Below are 13200 nucleotides of genomic sequence, written 5' to 3'. Positions count from 1 at the left end.
AAGGAAGAAAAGAAAACTGGATGAATATAAAACGACTTTGCAAAAGTATTCCCAATCACTCTGTATGGATGGACTCATCCTCAGGAGGGAAGGAAGGCATCACATCCTCTGAATGAATCTTGCCAGTAGGGTTTCCAGAAGTTGGAAAGGACTTGAAAGCACACAACACACACATACCCCAAATAATAATCTATCTATCTATCTATCTATCTATCTATCTATCAATGTGGAATCATTCAGTCCATCTTGTGGTGGAGATGGGCTCAAGTGAGATGCTGCTGCTGCTGCTGCTGTCAAGAGAAGCATCCTTTTTGGAAAGCCCAGAGGGAAGGATCCGCCTCCCTGGTTGGTCCAGGGACCGATTGTGACCTCATCAAGGGGCGGGGCTCCCTGGGCAGGAAAGCCAGCCGACGCAGAGGAGGACTGAGTTGCCTCCCAAAGGCAGCAGCTACTGCTTGGCAAGGCGAAAGGAGGATCGTCCCAAAAGGAAGCAAGCAAGCAAGAAGAAACCCTGGAGAAGTTGGGGGAAGCCTGAGAAACGCAGAGCCCCGCCTGTCTCTTGGCTCCATCTGTAGCAAAAATAAAAAGTAAAAGTAAACTAATAGGAGGGAGGAAGGGAAAGAAAGTCCCCAGGATGGATAAATACAAAGGTAAGATGCTCTGGTTCGCTTCCTCTCCAGCCTGGGAAAGGATCAAGGTCCGAGGATTAAGGTCTCATCATGGGTTGCTTGGTTGGTTGTCGTTTCAGCTGGTTTTCTTGGGATTCCAACGCCAAACGTATCGTTAGCGTTTGACGGGAACGGGAAATATACGCCACTCCGGGAACGTTGGGTGTCTCTTTAGCGTTTCTTGGGACGGGGAGCGTTAGAGGTGGGTTTTTCTTTGCTGGAGGGGCTGGGTTTTGTTTTTTTCCGGAGTCGGATGTTGGTGTGAGAAAATGGGGGCTGCTGCATCCCCCCTGGAGAAATCATTTGACGGTGCTTTCACTGCTCTGGCTCCATGCTATGGAATTCTGGGAATGGCCATTTCCCAGAATTCCATAGCATGGTCAAGCTGGATGCTCTGAGAAGAGGCAGACTCTCCCAGGCTCCCTTCCCCAGAGGCTGATCCCTCCAAAAAGGGGCTTGGGGATGGTTGCCTGTATCTGAGCCATCTCAAATATTTGCAGACTTCGAGGTTTTGGCCTTTCATCTCAAGAGTCAGCCAAGATTAGGCTGAGGAGTCATCCTCAGGAATGAGGAGGAGGCAGGGATGGAGAAGCTGCTTCTTCCTCTTCTTCTGCTTGGGGAAGACTTGAGGGAGTGGAGTTCACAACTCCATTTCATGCTCAGGAATAGGCTTCAGTCTGCATCAGAGGAAATAGACTGAAGTCGATGAAAGCTCAGTGTTACCAACGTCTTTCTTTCAGTGAGTCCCAAAAGGTGCCACAAGATCTCGCTACATACTGATTCCACAGACTAACATGGCTACATCTTTGAATTCTGCCACTGAGGATCATTATTGTTGAGTTCTTTCAAGTCGTTTCTGATTTGTGGAGAGCCTAAAGTGACCCTATCCTGGGGTTTTCTTGGCAAGTTTTGTCAGAGGAGAGCTTGCCATTTGCCTTCCCTTGAGGCTGAGAGCACGGGACTTGCCCAAGGCTTTCATGGCTGTGCTGGGAACTGAACCCTGGTCTTCTGAATCATACTCCAGTACTCAAGCCACTATGCCATGCCTGACTCCCTCCTGTGAGTATGCCTTCACTAATAAAAGCCTATGAAATTCAGTGGTGTCCCATGAGTCAACAGGCACACAATTTCTGAAGAGAATGGTGCCTCGTGCATCTCATGCTTCCTTCTCAGAAGCATTGTTTTGTAACTTGAGAGTATGGTACAAAGGAGATGTGGTTACATGCCATCTAGTCTGGTGGGTCTAAAATTCCCATTTCTGCTCATTCATGCACTAAATTCATTGCTTCGTCCCAACTAGGGTAGACCCACTGAATCAGTGACAGTTGTAAACCGCTTAGACACTGTAAGTTCAGTATGAAGCAGTATATAAATGGAGCTGTTTTTGTAACATTTACATAGGTGTTGATTTATCAAATTCTCATTGAGTGAATGGCTCTACTCGGGACTAGCCATTGGATTTAGCCCACTGAGTTATTGTTGTTCAGTCCAGTGGTATCTTATTACTCCATGTTAGTTAACCTAAAGAATCTGTCTGAGATTGTTGTTGTGTGTCTTAAAGTCATTTCTCACTGTGGTGAACTTACTATTAGGTTTTCTTGGCAAGATTTCTTGTCAGTCATTTCTGTGGATGTTCCTGGGTGCTTAATTGGGTTTGGTTTTACAGTGCACTGTGCTAAACACAGTTATCTACCTTGTCTCTGTTCCCATTTACTCAGTAATGATGGTACCTCACTGGTCAGGAACTGTTGATGGTGGGTATCTTTGCCTTTCCCTTTCACAAGGGAAGGAGAGAGAGGCAGAGACAGAGGGAAATAGGTCTAGAACATGGCTAGGCAACTGCATTGTGATAGGGAGCCCATTTTCACCTGCATGGCCAACCCATACCACAGCATTTTCAACAAAAAATAGAGACATTAATTCAATGGAAGTCTGCTTCTGGTTTTGACTTCCAGTAGTTTTGGTTGATTTTTGGCTGGTTTATAGATTTTGGGGGTGGCAGCATCATTTGGGAGGCATTTCACTTGTGTTTTTTTTTAAATAAAAACACCAGAGGCTTGGAGCTGGAGGTGTTGGGGGGGGCCCACAAAAACTAGACTGGGGTGATCCCATGGGGCCTACTTTCCCCACTCCTGTTCTAAAATGTAAAGTATATTGGCAATATACTTTAGTTCATGCAGATACATAGGCAAAGGAACCACAGTTCATGTGCTTTTCAGGCAGAAAACCCTAGGTTCAGTCTCTGGTATATCAAATTGAAAAGCTCAGGTAGTAGAAAATGGAGAGGCCAATGCGTGAAACTCTGGAGAGCCTCTGCCAACCAGAGTAGCCTACAGCAGGCTAGATGGATAAGTAGCTTGTCTGGGCTACTTCCTGTCCCATCAGTCACTGATGAAAGCATCCTGTGCAAAATGAATGAAATAATGAAACATCCTACAAAAAGATAGGCAACTTTCAAAATAGGAATTGCTTTAATGTAATTCCCATGTGTTGTGGGGAAAGCTTCCCCAGCCCTGGCTACTTTTGCTGCTAATATTTCCAGCAAATTTTAAGACTGAACAGCACAGGGACTTTAGAAAAGGATGCTCTCTGTTTCTCTTTTACATCAGTCTTGCGGAGCAGCATCTTCGTGGCTTTCATGTCAAGTGGAGCAGTGAATACACTCTAGAGCAGTGGTGGCAAACCTATGACACGAGTGCCAGAGGTGGCACTTAGAGCCCTCTCTGTAGGCACACACGCTGTCACCCCAGCACAGAGTTCACCAGAGTTTGTTACTAGAAAGCCAGAGGGATGTGGCACTTCGTGATAAATAAGTGAGTTTTGGGTTGCAGTTTTGGCACTTGGTCTCTAAAATGTTTGCCATCACTGCTCTAGAGTTTGGTCTAAACTTGAAAACAGCTATTCAAGATGCCAAACCTTGTCTGTGAGACTAGACATCAGCACCCTGAATAGTTCCTTTTAGGTTAAGACTAAAACCCCGAGCAGATACACCACCCCACCCACATGGAAGCCACCATTATTTTGCAGTCCATACCTTTTCCCATCCATCTTGCTATTTTCTGTATGGGGCAAAGGAAGGACATGGCATGTATAGGAGGTTGCTTGGTGCACAGTCGGAATATATGCAGAAATATCCCAGGAGTTTGAGAGGAGCAATTGTGGTAAACCATGTTAAGCTAAGGAGCTGTCTGTGGCTTTGAAACACCCAAACTTAAGAAGCAGCAAGTGTTTGCAGCCAAAAAAAAAACCCAGGGAGGTGGAAATGAAAATCTCAAATGCTTTTTTATACGACTAGGATTCATGCACATAAAGCCGTAAGCGTGGTGCTGGCATTCCTCTTTGAAGTCAAAAATTTGCTTTCATCATTTGGGGAAGCGATGTTTTCTGCCGAGCCTGATTAAATCAGAAAGTGCCTCTTCTCTCCTTTCGTACAGATACTGTGGGAACAGAGAACTTCCTTCTTCTCATGTGTGACAACTTGTCTCTGAGGAAAGGGCAGGAGCCATGGCAGGAGCAGCTGGAAAGGCAGCTTGCCAGTTGGAGCAAGCAGGGGCAGAGGAACCAGGACGGGGTGGGGAGGAGGGGGGTTTCTTTTTTCCTATGGATTTGATAACTTTATAGGGAGGAGTAAGAGGGACTGTGGAGGTCCATGTTCCAATTTTGCAATTGACTGCCCTCACTGAGGATTGGGGACCATAGGTTGATCAAAGTATGACTTTATTAACCACTACAGAAAGGATTCATTTTGTGTGTTGTGATTCAATCTGTTGTGATTCATTCTGCTCCACTAGTACCGGGCATGGTGTGTGTGTGTGTGTGTGTGTGTAGTGTTTCTCTCTCTCTCTCCCTCTGTCCCTCTCTCTCTTTGTGTGTTTGTGAAATATAGTCAGCCCTCTGTATCCACAGATTCTTTTTTCATGGATTCAAGAATCCACAGCTTGAAAATATTCAAAAAATATATATAAATTCCAAAACGCAAATCTTGATTTTGCCATTTTCTATATGGGGCATCATTTTGCTATGCTATTGTATATAATAGGACTTGAGCATTCATGGATTTTGGTATCCACAGGGGTGGGAGTGTCCTGGAACCAAAGCCCAGTGGATACCAAGCACCTGCAATATATAATAGAGAAAATCTTAAGGAGCCAGTGTAGTGTTGTGGTCACAGTATTGGGCGAGGACTCTGAGAGACCAGGATTCAAACTCCTGCTCAGCCACAGAAGCTCACTGTCGAGCCCACCTCAGGCAAGTCACACTCTCTCAGCCTCAGAGGAATATAATGGCAAACTCCCTCTGAACAAATTTTGCCAAGAAAAACCCCTTAATATGTTCACCTTTGGGTTGGTATAAATTGGAAACGGCTTGAAGTCACATAACAACAACAACAACAACAAGTAAACATATTTCCATAAACCTATTAATATTTATTATGAATCTGGATTACTCATAATTTGTATTTAAAGATGAGGAAAATGGAAAAGGACAGTATGGCCTGTTACAGACAGCCAAAATAAAGCTGCTTCGAGTCACAGTGGAGATATGGTGTTTCAATGATGCATGCGCCCTAAGAGTCCAGAAGCCACACCAAAGCCATGCTCCAGTCCTGTTTTATTGAATCATTTCCTGTATTGCTATGTATTTTATATGTATTATCCTACTAGAGATGCCCCTTCCCCACCACCACTCCCTTTGTGTCGTGTCTTTTTAGATTGTAAGCCTGAGGGCAGATTTCCGTCCAGTTCAAAAGATTGTATGTACAGCGCTGTGTAAATTTACAGCGCTTTATAAATAAAGGTTAATAATAATAATAATAATAATAATAATAGTTTTGGCAGTTCCTTCCTCTGAAATATATTTGACAGTTTTCACTGGCAGTCCCCCATTAAAGTACTAACCAGGAATAACCCTACTTAGTTTTCAAAATAGACAGAATCTACATACCCATATAAGAAGCCTGAGTATCACAGGCTAGTGTACTTTCAAGCAATACCTTTCTGTTGGAGATCCAGGGAGGAAGTAGAGTTAATCTGATTAGGAATATAATTTGTTGTTCTGTTCTTTAGCTATTTTAATTAGAATGTTACTGAATTTTAGAAATGCATTTTTTTATGTTTGTGCTTTAATTTGTTGTGATTCATTCTGCTCCACTAGTACTGGGCATGCTGTGAATTCAAACAAATTAGTGTATAATTCCCAACTGTTTCAAGATTGATGTAATGTTTAGCCTGCCCAGGATGGCTATAGAGATGATTCCCATGGAATCATTTAAATTGTCCATGCAGGTTTGCCAGAGTAATTTGTGCACTAAGGTTGAACAGTCAGATAGATCCTGAGACTAATCAAATGCTATAAATTGTGCAGTTTACATTTTCCGGATGCTGGAAAGAATTGCATGCAGTGTCATTCTTAATGGTTTACTGTTTGTTCAGTATGTTACTGTGTCACCACCAATCTGTGGGCATTCAGAGAGGTATTCTGTGCTTGTTGCAACCTGGTGTCATTAGCTTTAGCTTCTGGCAGTTGAAAACCCTAGCTGAGTGGGAGATCCTTGTGCAATAGTGAGCAGGCCTGCTGCATCTTGGGTGTGTAAAGGGTATTTCCAGCAGCATGCTCTGACGTTCAGATGCAGCAGTATCTTCCTTAGTTTTGAAACTGCAAAGAACTGGCACAGCCCCAGGATTTCAAAAAATAACACATTGAGGTGTTTCAACTGACTTCTTGCTTTTCAATATAACTTCTCATCTCCTCCAAAGGTTTTTCACACCACTTCATGCACTGGAAATATACTTTTCAAGAAAGAGAGAAGTGGGGGGACTTTATAAACTTGATATTCAATTGGGAACAGAGATCAGGAGGTAAAGGATGCTGAGGCCATTTAATCCAGTCCCTTGCCTAGTGTGGTCCCCAGAGGTTGTTGAACTTTAATTTTCATCAGCCTTGCTCAGCCTGTTCAGTGGTGAAAAATGCTGGGAGTTGTAGTTCAACAACATTTAGAGGACCACACAATTTCCACGCCATGTTAGATTCATCACCATTCACCACCCAAAGATGGTCTCTAAGTATCAGTTTAGAAGTTTAGAAGTAATTTAAGAAATGACTGTGTTGCTTTGATTCAGACAGACTTAAAACAGCCTGCGTGATCAGTCGTGTATGCAGCCCCACATGCTGAATGCAAAGTTTTACACCATAAAGAACACCCTTTTGTCTATGGAGCACCCAAGGCAGACTCCACTTCCTGATTCAGGATGTTCCAATTAAAGTCAATTAACTAACATGAGTCTAGACACTCAATAAGTGTTTGTTGCAGGGAAGGGATGTTTATTATAGCTTGCTAGACTGGATTTTTGTTCACTGTCTGTAAACAGGTGAGATAACTGCAACCAACTTTGTAATAAGGCAAAGCAACTCATTATTGACTAGATGAAATCTAACGTGTTATCTGTCACAGTTTAGTGTGATAAGGGTAACAGGAATGGAGGGTTTGTTGCACCAGGTTGCTGCCTTAGTTTGGGCTTAGTTTTAATTTTGTGAGTTGGGGGTAGGGTAAGCATCCATTGTCCTTCTCCCCTAAGCATGCTTCTTCCCTCAGTTGTGTCTCTGTAGTCCAAAAATTCTAGGATTGATTTTCCTTGGTCTGACTAGGCCATATGAACAATTGGCTATAGGCTGGAAAAGATCCCCATCCCAACACCCAGCTACATGCACAAACATGTCCTCTTCTTGGCTAGGGATGCCATATCCCGCCTGTAGGCGGGACAATCCCAGTTTGGGCGGTGCCGTCCTGGTCGCGGTCCGGTTTGGCGCCCAGACCGGGACGGCACCACCCGCGGCCACCTCCGTGTGCCGCAGGGTCCTCCAAGGCCTCGCTGAGGCCTGGGAGCGCTCTCCACGGTCGGAGCTTCGGCCGCGGAGACGCTCCCTCCCAGGCCACAGCAAGGCCTTGGAGGCGGCTCCGCAATCGCGGGGTCCTCCAAGGCCTCCGCGAGGCCGGGGAGGAGGAAGAGGCCGCTGGAACCGCGGCAATCGCCGCGATTCCAAGCGGCCCCCATTCCTCCTTCCGGCTTGGGAGCCGGCCTAGGCATCCTCCGAAGCCGGGAGGAAGAGGCCGCTGGAACAGCGGTGATCACCGCGATTCCAAGCGGCCCCCGTTCCTCCTTCCGGCTTGGGAGCCGGCCTAGGCATCCTCCGAAGCCGGGAGGAGGAAGAGGCCGCTGGAACCGCGGCGATCACTGCGATTCCAAGCGGTCCCCGTTCCTCCTCCCGGCTTGGGAGCCGGCCTAGGCGTCCTCCGAAGCCGGGAGGAGGAAAAGGCCGCTGGAACCACGGCGATCACCGCAATTCCAAGCAGCCCCCGTTCCTCCTCCTGGCTTGGGAGCCGGCCTAGGTGTCCTCCGAAGCTGGGAGGAGGAGGAGGAGGACAGGGTTTGAAAATGTAGGACTTTTTTTAATTTCCTAGCCAGGAAATAAAAAAAGTCCTACATTTTCAAACCTGGTCCTACATTTGTCCCGGTTTGGAGGTCCTCCATTATGGCAACCCTATTCTTGGCAAAAGTGTATCTATCACCACTTCAGTGTAGCTACACCTCTCTGGCCTCTTGTTTTCCTTCCATGTTCTCCTTGTTGTCCTACTGTTGTGAATCTGGCTTTGCATCCAAGGCAACTGGAGTATTGTTCTTCCAATTGGCATCAGTCTGAATTCTGTGTCCTGTGAGATCATGAATCAGGAATTGAGAGATCAGGCCTTCTGCCTGATTGTTGGCTCAGGCTGGTACACTAATGATAGCTTAAACACCGGTCTGGAAGCTTGATTGTTGTGCACCAAAAATTACTATCTTGGGAAAAGGGAAGAGTTGACTGTTGTTGTGTGTGTACCTTCAAGTCATTTCTGATTTATGGCAACCCGATCATGAGTTTTGTTGGCAAGATTTGTTCAGAATGGGCTTGCCTGCACCTCTCTCTGAGGCTGAGAGTGTGACTTGCCTGAGGTCATCCAGTGGGTTACTGTGGCTGAGCAGGGATTCAAACCCTGGTCTCCAGAGGTGAAGTTCAGTGTTCCATAGATGAAGTTCAGCGTTCAGACCACTACACCCCACTGGATTTAATATAATTCATATTATAATCCAAAATACATGACAGTAATATATTTTGTATGCCCAATAAAAAGGCACAGATAATTTGCATACTTTTCACATCTCCAGATCACCATCAGGGGAGCTGCTACAAAAAGCAAGTGGGGAGAGGAGATGCTGAAATGATCATGGTGTCTACTTGACCACAGTCTTGAGATGGAATGGGAGAGAAGCATCTTTAAGGCTGCATCTGTACTGCTGTACTTGAGACTAGCCATTGGATTTAGCCCACTGAGGCTACACAAATAATGCAGTTTGACACTGCTTTAACTGCCATGCTATGGATTCTGGGGTTTTCAGTTTTATGAGACATTTAGCCTCCTCTGTCAAAGAGTACTGGTGCCACAATAAACCATAAATCCCAGGACTCTGTAGGATGGAGCCATGACAGTTAAAGCAGTGTCAAACTACATCAGTTCTGTAGCGTAGCAGAAGCCAAAGACATTAAAATGGGGCTCAAGCAGGTGATGTGATGCATCGCCTTATAATAGCCTCTAGGACTGCCAGCAACAAGGAAGGCCAAATTTGAATCTCATATCTTTGAATATATATAATTCAGTTGTTAATTCACAACTGCCTCAATGCCCACTGGTTCCTTTCTCTATCAGAAGCAATGAGAAACTCAACACAGCCTTTACTCAACAAAGGTAGAGGGTAGCTTTTCCTATTAATTATGCAGAAGTGGTTTCAGCCCTCGGAGAATGATGTGACACAGTTTAAAAATCCTCTTCCTCTGGTGTAGAGATATTTAATTGACTACTCTGTTAAATGAATGTATGCCACTAGACTGCTTCAGGTGATTCTAATGCTCCATACAAAATAGCCCCTTGGGTACATGTGCAAAGAGAAAGAAAGGTAGGTCTTAATGTACCTTTTTTGCACAGGTTCCTTTCTGGAGCATGAGTTTGCTGTAGGAGACAACTCAAAGAGCTGCAGTGATAGCTGGTAGTCCCAGAAAACACCACCTTTAACACAGGGGTGTGCTAAACTCAGGGCTTACATTTTTAAACCATGGAAGTCCAAATTCCTTAGTTAAAAAGTAACGTTTCAAGCTCTGACAAGAACAGATCTTATTTGCTTCTTATAGGCCCGTTACAGACGGCACGAAAGTACGCGCTCCGCGCGTACTAGGGTTAGGGAGGTGCGGTGCTTCCGCACCTCCCTAACCCTAATAGCGCTCTGCGCGTAAAAAATGACGGCGGCCATTCCAGATGGCTGCCGCCATTTTTACGTAGCGGACGCTGTGCTTCCGCACGTGTCGCGGCGGCTATGACACCGCGAGTGCGCTAGCGGTGCTTCGCGGCATCATAGCCGCGCCGCGAGGAGGAGCTCCATTTTGGAGCTCCTTTTTTGCTCCGCGAGGGAGTCACGCGGTTTGCAAGCAGCGGCTCCCTCGTGCAGCCAAGAGCAGCGCTGGGAGACCGCTGCAAAGCGGCGGTTTGTAACCCACCATAGCTTTTTCATATAGTTCTTTCTGTGGTTATTTCATGCAGAACAACCCTGTGTGATTTTCCTATGGATGTAGTTGTTATGTTACAGTCCTAAAAGCCATTTATAGTTTTCAGGTTTAAAATACATTCTCCTTATATAACATCCCTTTCCTTATTTTATGTTTTCTAAAAACTCCTTTTGCAAAAGAGATTCTTCAAAGTTATAATGATGTAGCAGAACACATTTAGCTGGCCTCCAAGGATAGAAGCTTTTAAGGGTTTGGTGACAATCCACATTCCAGTTTCAGAACTGAGCCACAATCACTGCCTCCAGACCATATCTTCTCCTGGGCCCAGTCAACAAAACCATCTTGTATTTTGTGCATGTGTCTTTTGTGGTTCTCCCAAGAAACCCACAAATTTTCTATGCTTTACTGTTTATATTTTCCATGCTTTACTATTCACTGCTCCACTTATGTTGCCTGCTCCTGAGTGCAACCATCACAACAACAGATAAGAAAATAATGAGAGATGCATTATCCCTGAGCCACAGAAATCTGTCCAGCCTCCTGAGAAAACTGTCCCTTCATTTCATATGGAGTAAAATTGAAGTTCTCTTTGCAAGATCAGATACACAAAGGAGGTGATTGGTATCGCACTGGGAAATAATCACCATTCTTTTTTTTCAGTCTTTTTAAACCTGAAGCAATTAAAAAAAACTCTCAGTTTTATAGGTATTCAACATTTACATGAAGCCGCTGGGAGAGATCATCCGGAGACACAGAGCGCGGTGTTATCAGTACGCTGATGACACCCAAATAGTCTTCTCTATGTCTCCGACTGATGCAGTGACTAAGGACGGCATCTCTCCTCTAAATGCCTGCTTGGAGTCAGTAATGGGCTGGATGAGGGAAAACAGACTCAGTTTGAATCCAGAGAAAATGGAAGTACTGGTGATAGGTTCTCCTGGCCCAGGGAAGGAAATTGTTCCACCTGTCCTGAATGGGGTCACGCTCCCTGTGAAGGACTCTGTTCGCAGTCTGGGAGTGCTTCTGGACTCGTCGCTCCACCTTACTTCTCAGGTGGATGCGACAGTCAGGAGCACTTGTTATCAGCTTCGGCTGATACGCCAGCTGCGACCCTACCTGGGCCGGGCGGACCTTGAAACCATTGTACACGCTCTGGTAACCTCTCGTTTGGATTTCTGTAACGCGCTCTACATGGGGCAACCCTTGTACCAAACTCGGAAGCTACAACTGGTGCAAAATATGGCTGCCAGATTGGTCACTGGATGTTCCAGAGCCAGTCATATAACACCTGTTTTGGAAGACCTCCATTGGCTGCCCATTCGCTTCCGAGCGCAATACAAGGTGTTGGTTATTACCTATAAAGCCCTAAATGGCTTGGGCCCAGGGTACTTGGACGACCGCCTCTCCCCATACAATCCGCCCTGCACTCTCAGGTCGGGCGGGAAAAATAATAATAATAATAATAATAATAATAATAATTTGTTTTATTTATATACCACTATTCCAAAGATCATAGCGGTGAACAGCAAGTAAGCTAATTAGCAAGTAAGCTAATTTGCCCCCAACAATCTGGGTACTCATTTTAGCGACCTCAGAAGGATGCAAGCCTGAGTCGAGCTTGGGCCCTTTTGCTGGTCTTGAACCTTGTGGTTTTGAGTGAATGGCTGCAGTACAGGCATTTAACCACTGCGCCATCAGGGCTCCATTCCATATCTCTTAACCATTCCAGACGCACGTTACAGTGCAGCTCAGAGGGCATTTTCCACCTCAGCCCCTCGTCTCTGGAACACCCTGCCCGACGAGCTCTGTACAGCCACCTCCCTTGATGTATTTAAAAGGACTCTTAAAACTTTCCTTTTCCACCAGGCTTTCCCCCTATGAGTTGAGTCTGTTATGGTTTATTGTATTGTCATTTTGGCTATTGGGGTTTGTATATTGGAGGGGGTTGGAGGGTTGTTGCTGTTTTTATATAGTTCTTGCTGTTTTTATATTGTTTTTAACGTGTATGTACACCGCTATGATCTAAAAAAGGAATAGCGGTATATAAATAAAATTATTATTATTATTATTATTATTATTATTATTAAAGAGAGCTGCTGGCCCAAGCTCCCCTAAAAGGGTCACATTTTAGGCAGAAACTCAGGCGCTGTACAGACCACCCTTTTACACCATGCTAGCACCGATTTTAGGGTTAGGGACTGTGCAGCAACTGCACGGTCCATAACCCTAGTACGTGTGGGGGGCACCATGATTACGCAGCCCCACCCACACATCACATGCATCGATGATGTCACAGCTGCGCCGCATCTAAATGATGCAGCACAGCTGAATGTCACTGCAATGTCCTACGGTACTTGTGGCAGTGGAGCAAACTGGAGCTGCTTCTGTGTGCTCCTTTTTTGCTGCACAGCAGCATTGCAACATTTGGTTGCTGCGGTAATTCTGCGCAGCAGTGAGTGTCGGCTCCAGCCTGCCTTTTGAAGACGGTGTGTACCACACCTCAGATACATCCAGATCTTGAGCCAGCACCTTACAGTTTGTCCAAGGTGTGGGGATAATGGGCACTTTTAATGGTTGTGTAGTGGAGGGAATTTTAGCAGATGTAGCATGTTACCTGGGAGCTAGCTTGGCATAGTGGTTTGAGTGTTAGATTATTGAATTGGTGTTCTCAAGGCTGGTGATATGCTGGAAAGATATCCCACTATGCTGAATTAGCCATTCTCATCAAGAACAAGAAATTTTGTGAATATTCTTCATAACCCTACATTTCTTTCATGGAAGATTCACAGCCTTGAAATATATGAACAGTGTAATCCTGTATTTGACAGCATAAAAAACGTCACCCCTGGATGCATTTTGAAAGGAACTCTCTTGAGGTTCCTAGGATGTAAAGGTTTTGTTTACTTATGCAAGGCTTACCTGATCTGATTGTTTCAGGTAA

General features: G+C 45.2%; 1 protein-coding gene across 2 annotated transcripts in view; it reads left to right on the top strand.

The window, feature by feature from the left end:
* Positions 1–429: 429 nt before the first annotated feature.
* Positions 430–13200, top strand: part of LOC149318526 (actin filament-associated protein 1-like 2) — a 116385-nt gene continuing 103614 nt past the window's right edge. For both annotated transcript variants that reach the window (XM_089509954.1, XM_089509953.1), the window contains exon 1: positions 430–650. In XM_089509954.1, coding sequence (XP_089366080.1) covers positions 635–650 — 16 coding nt within the window. In that variant the 5' untranslated portion in view covers positions 430–634. The remainder of the gene's footprint in view (positions 651–13200) is intronic.

This window comes from Sceloporus occidentalis, unplaced genomic scaffold, assembly GCF_023333645.1.
Source record: "Sceloporus occidentalis isolate IW3139 unplaced genomic scaffold, rSceOcc1.0.p SCAF_2, whole genome shotgun sequence".
Classification (NCBI taxonomy): Eukaryota; Metazoa; Chordata; class Lepidosauria; order Squamata; family Phrynosomatidae; genus Sceloporus; species Sceloporus occidentalis.
Note: the sequence above shows the minus strand (reverse complement) of the source record. Positions and strands in the feature narration are given on the sequence as shown.